A 7,243-nucleotide genomic window follows, 5' to 3' on the forward strand; every position below is an offset into this window, starting at 1 on the left:
CCTTATTTTCTTTAGTGATTCATTTACTTGCGAGGGAATCTTGAGTATAAATAACCAAAGTAACTAATTGGTTAATCAAATAACATACGAATAATGTTTCTTATCATTTTGGATTCATCTTGGATGGTGTCGTTGTGGTAGGGTAAGTTCGCTTTCTAAGGTGAAGAAAAATCATTATAATGCCCCGCCATGGGGGAGGGCTCAAGACCCAGGCCCACTCCCCCATTAGGGCCCATGGGTTTTAAAAGTTTTCATATGTAATAGTAGGAAATGTAGAGAAAAAGGTGTAAAACTCTGATTTCAATTTTCAACTTCAGCTTGGATTTTGAAGAGTCCAACTTTGTAGAGTTGCAGCTCCCATCCTTGTATAGTATGCGAAGAAGACAGGAAGTGAAATCATATTTTAGTATTTTAGGTTTAGTGTTTTGGGCCTTGTTTAAACCCAATATAGAGCTTTTAATTATTTTTCTTTACGTTCACATGCCTGTTACACCTGTATGTTTGATTATTATTATTATTATTATTTTCAAAGAGGACAATAGTTTACATCTTAATTCTTAAACATCTAATCCAAGACGAACAAACATCTTATTACTTTTAAAGTTGTATTGATTGTTAGTTTGTTACTTTATTGATTTAGTAAATTATATACTTTAAAATATTTAAGATTCTTTTATTTAATTACTTTGTTTATATATGACACCGGCTTGTAAACAAAATTATTAAACACAGATGACTTAATAAATTATTTTAACCCTCTGATAAAAAAACTTTTAGTCCCACCACTGTTCTGCCCTTCGTCTCCGATAGTCTGACGACTAGGGTGACGACCAACTAAGCCGCTAACAATGTTTATACTTAAGATTATTTTTGTTTTACGTTTAGCTTCTGACTTTTGTTTTGATGAGTTTAAGTTAATATTTTTATGTTTTAGAATTTAGACTTAGAGAGTAATTTTAGTATTAATTTATGTATTTCATATTTGATTTATGATTATATAATTATATTAATTAGTTATTAGTAATTTAGTATTGCATCACAACAATAATGAATAGACAAATTTTTGTGTTTTAAAGACCACGGATTACAAAGAGTTAGTCGAGGGCTTTGCTTCCAAAAATGTTAGAAAAGCATCATGATTCGTTTAATTATTTTAGTTAGATCATTTTGCTAACACACTTTTTTTTGTTTTATTATTATTACATTTGTCTAAATTATATAAGAATTTTTGAGTTTGTATTATTAGGGACTTTTGTTTTTAATGTCTCAGGCCCCGGTTATTTTTGGTATTTTCAGAGACGGTCCTGATAATGTCACGTGTAGATCTAATAAAAGTGGCAACTTTTCGGCTTGATCCGTACACAACACAAAAAACTAAGTTGGCATATCTAACTCGTTTAAATGTATGCCGTGTCCGAATTAACTTACAAGGTCGTGTCGGGCTATTCACTTCCTAAATTGAAGAAAAATCCTATATTTTATTATGAAACTAATGGGCTTAGCTAGCCCATAACAAGTCTTGTTGGCTTAAAAAAAATAGTCATTTCAATCTCAAAATGACACAATATCGTCAATGAAAAAAATGTAAGGCGGAAGCCACTCCTAATACCAAATTAAAAAAAAAGAAGAAAATTGCATGAAAAACATTGTCTCGACCAACCTAAAATAAGAATTAACATTGGTTGTGGAATATGAAGTAATACAATTAACACTGTGATGCACCATCTGATTTCAGGTCAAGATCAGTTGTGGTTTGTACTTGAGCTGCATACTGCAAGTTCCACAGCACATCCTCAAAAGACGGCCGGTTAGCTGGTTCGGGCGATATGCATTTGTTTGTGATCGATATCACAATCGACAAAGACTCTTGAGAGCATGTCGTCAACACAACCGGATCCACAATGCGTTGTCTCCCATCTTGGCTTCCAAAAGAGCTCTGTTCATATTCAAAAGAACATTTACACTTTAAACTCAAACCAACACCCTTCAAATTGTTGTCGATCGCTATGGCTAACATACCATTTCGTTAAGCAAAAAGGCTTCGCCTTTGCCGCTTACTACCGGCCCCAAGAGTGCTTCGAGCAAAATGAATCCGAAATCATATACGTCGTCTGCTAACTTCTTTAAACGCCTGCAACACACAATTCCGTGTTAAGATGCAAATAGAGAGCATGCAGATTCAGTGGTTGATTGTGGTCGGTGACGGTGGTAGTGGTGATGGAATCTTTAAAAGGAGTTCCTTACCATGCTCCATCTCCCTTTGCCTACATTAGAAAAACAATGACTAAGTACGCGCGTAATGGTGTAGCACAAAAATGTATACTGGAATGTCTAATAATCAGCTCATCATTAACTAACAAATATATCTAGAATCAAAAGTTTCATGCTCATATTCGCTCAGCTTTGCAATCCGATAATCATCAAGATTGTAAGAGAATTACACCTCAAGTTTATCTAGTTCTTCTGTGATCACAGACATTCCATAATCACTCAGCTTTGCGATCCGATAATCATCAAGCAGTATGTTATTTGTCTTTAAACGGTTGCTAGAAGAAGCTGGGATCACTCCTGAATGCAGAAAGTGAACCGCTTTTGCAACTCCTATCAAAACTGCTAATCGGTCGGGCCACTTAAGCACTCTTTCCGGACCATTATCTGCGTAACATACCATTATTGTTAGAGTTAGAAACAGGAAACGATTTGGGTGACTGGTGATTTGTATGATCAATTTGGTCAATGTTAACGACAACCTGAGAGAAAAGCTCGAAAATTTCCGTTAGATATGTATTCGTACACTAGAAAGATTTTGCTAGAAGTAGAATCCTCTACTCCACCATCATCAATGCAATAACCCAAAAAGCTAACGAGATGCGGGTGTTGAAGCTTTGAAATCAAATCCAACCGGACTTTCAGGTTCCGTTTGGAGTATCTTTTGAACAAGGAGAGCGATCGTATAGCAACATAGCTTCCGTTTTCTAATCTCCCCTTGTAAACCTGCAAAAACAAGTAAACTCATCATGCATGGATATAAAGAGTTGATCACAGATGTTAATATTACTAATACCTTCCCAATAGACCCTTCACCCAAAAACGTCGATTGATCGAAGTTGCACGTGGCCTCGGCTAAACTTTCTATCGAAAACACTCTACATGATGTCGAAACTTGGGTTCCCGGTTCTGATGCTTCAGATACAATCCCTGAAACAAAATTAAGGGGTGCACAAAAACAGAATAACCAATATAACCAAAATAACTGAATACAACCAAAAAACCGACATTTAAGTTTTATGTTATATTTTCAAAAACTGATTTTTCGTTTCGGTTTCGTTTTTGCCATCAACCAAAAACTAAAACGAACTGATTGGAACCGAATCGAACCAAAAAACCAATTTTAAGTGAGATGTAAAACTTAATAACTAGTGTAGCTCTAAAATTTTAAGTACATATATCTAATAATCAATTAAACATTTACTAACAAAAAAGATTTAGTCCCAAAGTTTAAGGCTCGACCTCATTATTTTAGACCATTTTTTTCGACCGAAAATTTAAAACCAAATTGTAAAACCGAAAACAAACTGAAAATTAAAGTTTTCAAAACCCAAAAACCTTTGGTTCGGTTTTAGCCCCAAGAGTAAAGAGAAGCTGAAATGTACTGTTAAAAGAGTTAGTTGCAGGACTGGCAAACGGGTTGGGTTGGGTTGGGTCAGAGCTTGTTAGGGTCGAAACAGGTCAAATTAAAAAGGGTATCATTTATATACCTTTGGTTTGAGTCGATACGGATACGGGTCGGAACGGGTTGGGACGCGTTCGATTCGGAATAGGTTTCGGGTTAGAACGGGTTTCTTTCGGGCCGGGTTTCAGATCGGAACTGGTTCGTATCAGAACGGGTACGGAAGCTCGTGCCAGCCCGAAACCCGGTACGATCCGTAACCCGCCCCGTGCCGAAATCCGTGATGGCTCGAAATCGTTACGAACCAAAACCTGTCAGAACCGAACCCGTTCCGATCTGAAACCCATTCCGTCCCTAAACCCGATTTTAACCGAACCCGTTCCGATCCAAAACCCATGTCGTGCCGAAACTCGTCCCTTGCGGAAACCCGTGCAGGACCGAAACCCGTTCTTAACCGATACCCGTTCCGATCTGAAACCCATGTCGTGCCGAAACTCGTCCCTTGCGGAAACCCGTGCAGGACCGATACCCGTTCTTAACCGATACCCGTTCCGATCCGAAACCCATTTCGTGCCGAAACCCTTACCGTCATAAATCCCAATTCAACCAAACTCGTTCTGAAACCCGTCCCGTGCGGAAACTCGTGTCGGCCAGAAACCCAATTCGAACTGAAACCAGAACCCGTTCCGTTCCGAAACCAGTTTCGTGTAGAACACGTGTTGTGCGGACTGCGGAAACCTTAACTGAAACCGAACCCGTTCAGATTTGAAACTCATTACATTTTTTAAAAGACATTGACACACATCGATCCATTTCTTTAAAGTTGTCAACCAGCTTTAACTCGAAAATAACAAGTGAAATTTCAACAAGCGCAAACTGACCCTTTTAGTTAAAATATCTTACCCAAACCAACACATACAATTTTAAAAGCAACCTAACCTGACCCGTTTGAAAGCCTCCTCAAGTTAGTTGCATAACACGGTAGTGTATTAGAAGTGTAAAACAAAGTTCAAGTTCGACTTACTTGCGTCAGAAGCGATCTCCATTGGTGCCCGATCTTCGCTAACTTTTGGTATCGTGTGCTGTAGAGGGACCGTCTCTCGTGAACGACGACGCCGTTTACGAAAGATTATTAGTACAACAATCGCAAACGATACCGAACATATAACCGAACAAATGACAACAATCAGAACCCACAAAGCTTTCCCCCAATATGGTTTCTTGATCACACTCCCTTCTTTACAGTCAGACTCTTTACTGTTTCCTTGACCAACAAGTAAGCAATTCCCAGTAAACTTCACAACCCGTTCGTTACTAGAAACCGTGTCTAAACAAGACGGAAGCCGACCCGTAAACTGATTACTAGAAATATCGACAAACCCGAGTTTGTTTCCACATTTGATTGTGTTAGGAAGTGACCCACTTAACATATTGGATGCTAGATTCAGATAAGTTATGTTTGGTAACACGAATAATGCGGATGGAGGTGTTCCTCGCAACGCGTTGGATGAAATGTCTAATTGATGAAGCTGGTCAAGTTGACCAAATTGTTCGGGAATTTGACCCGAAAACGAGTTATTGCTTAACAGAGCTGTGGTAACTGATTTAGGTAATAATGGTAGTTCAGAATCCAGATGGTTTTCTCTTAAGTCTAGTAACTTTAGATTTAATAAAGTGGTTAAATCAGGTAACTTGCCAGAGAGTTGATTGTGAGATAAAACGACGTCTGTAATTGTTGCGATTTTGGAAATTGAATCAGGGAAATGACCCGTTAATTTGTTGTTCTTTAAGCTTAAAACGGTGAGGTTTGATAATGAATCAAAGAAATGATCAGGTAAAGATTCATTAAAGAAGTTTCCATCTAATGTTAAAGTATGAAGCTTTTGTAATCTTGAAATCCCATTCGGGACCGAACCGAACATGAAATTTGAACTCATCTCCAACAATTCAAGTGAATTGAGTCTATGAATTTTGTCAGGAAGTTGCCCCCATATTCCTAAGGAGACTAAACTAAGAACCTTAAGTGAAGTCAATCTTGTTAATGTAACAATTAAGGAATCCATGGAGAAAGATTCGGATAATGTTTGGTTTTGAATTGCAACCCCGTGGAAAAAACTGACCTTTGGAAGCTTATCTCCCATGATCTTGAGTTCAGTAATGTAGTCATCTTCACATTTGATGGTTACATGCACATTTTGAGAGATGCTACATAAATCACCATTGAAATTTTCCCAATTTGTTAACTGAGTTGGGTACTCCAAATGCTTTCTTAATTGGAGAAGAATTAGTGATTGGGTGGTTTGTAATTCATGGGTTTTGGTGATCAAGAAAACACATGAAAGAAAGAGTATGTGAAAGAATTTGGATGAACACATTTGGAAAGTGATTGTAAATCTATTCAAGAATCTTGAAGTTGGATAACTATATAAATAAAAGATTGAACTTTAAACATGAGTTTGAAAAAGAGGTGTAAAGAATGAAGATATGGTTGTGGAGAATTAATTGGGTGTTTGTGTGTGTGTGTATGTGTAAGTAAAAGATAAAATTGGACACATAAAGGCATTTAGTAGAAAGCTGCTGCTGCCATGGAAGAAGAGAAAGTGAAAGAAGAAAGTTGGGGTGGGGGCTGGAAGTTTAAATATTGGTTTGCTACACCTCTTGCTTTAATTTATGTTGGTGGTTATGTTTTAGGACAAAATGAAATATGAAGTGTATAATCATGTCTCATTTGGACATGACATGTTTGATGTTTTATTAAAAAGTTAGGGTGATGGTGGTCACAATTCATATTCACTTCATACACATGAGAGAGGGTGTTAATGTGTTATTTATAATCTATTATATAATTATATTGCTTAAGAATTTGTTTATCAAATTTTAAATGTAATTGGTAAGAAGTTGCAAATGTCCGGAAGCGTTCTATGCTTTGAATAAACCAAACCTCACCGTCAAAAACAAATTGTAACAATATTGTGTGTTTGTCACAAACAACCACCTACCATCTATGTCATAAACGACCACCTAGTAATTAATTAGGACCTTAATGGTAATGATTAAGTTTAAGCTATTAATAATTTATTTATTTGTTCATTTGATCTTTCTAATGATAGGATTGTGATAAAAAAAAAAGATTATATTGAAAGAAAAAATAATATTAATATCAAAATATATGAATAAAAGAGGAAAAAGGAAAAGTATTAAGCAAGAAACTTTGATTTTGGGTGGAATTCAAAGATACAAACTTCTATGAAAGAGTGAAAGACAGCATTGGTCTTTGCCCTTTACCTTTAAAGGATAATCATGCTGGCCATGTCTCCTAGCAATATTTAAGATTCTCTCCATCCATTCAAAACAAAATGTTCATTTATTCAGAAAAAAAAAATTAATTAAAGGTAATTATTATATGGATAACACATGTGTAAAAGTGAATTTTTATTTATCGTCTACATCTTTTGGAAATTACTATCTTGTCCATTACTGTTTATCCAGTAATTTTCCTTTTAGTTTTTATGTACTGATGTTAACTTAATATGAAATCACCTTCTTTTTTTTTACAATTTGGCATTTTGCTAA

The 7,243-nt window shown here is 36.2% G+C and overlaps 1 protein-coding gene across 3 annotated transcripts; it reads right to left on the minus strand.

Moving 5' to 3' along the window:
• Positions 1-1,668: 1,668 nt before the first annotated feature.
• LOC143597848 (putative inactive leucine-rich repeat receptor-like protein kinase At3g03770) lies at positions 1,669-6,091 on the minus strand. Of its 3 annotated transcripts, none has more exons than XM_077076227.1 (7): positions 4,695-6,089; positions 3,065-3,198; positions 2,751-2,994; positions 2,444-2,655; positions 2,245-2,264; positions 2,020-2,131; positions 1,669-1,936 (listed from the first exon to the last, which is right to left on the minus strand). In XM_077076227.1, the coding sequence occupies exons 1-7, from the start codon at positions 6,043-6,045 to the stop codon at positions 1,706-1,708; spliced, it is 2,304 nt and encodes a 767-aa protein (XP_076932342.1). In that variant the 5' UTR covers positions 6,046-6,089; the 3' UTR covers positions 1,669-1,705. The 3 variants fall into 3 exon arrangements, 2 of the variants coding, with proteins under 2 accessions (XP_076932342.1, XP_076932343.1); XM_077076228.1 differs by having other exon boundaries at positions 3,065-3,183; positions 4,695-5,772; XR_013147007.1 differs by lacking the exon at positions 2,245-2,264 and having other exon boundaries at positions 1,782-1,936; positions 4,695-6,091.
• Positions 6,092-7,243: the final 1,152 nt, after the last annotated feature.

This window comes from Bidens hawaiensis, unplaced genomic scaffold, assembly GCF_021521415.1.
Source record: "Bidens hawaiensis isolate Kalapana, Puna unplaced genomic scaffold, B.hawaiensis_p1.1 tig00049144_1, whole genome shotgun sequence".
Taxonomy (NCBI): Eukaryota; Viridiplantae; Streptophyta; class Magnoliopsida; order Asterales; family Asteraceae; genus Bidens; species Bidens hawaiensis.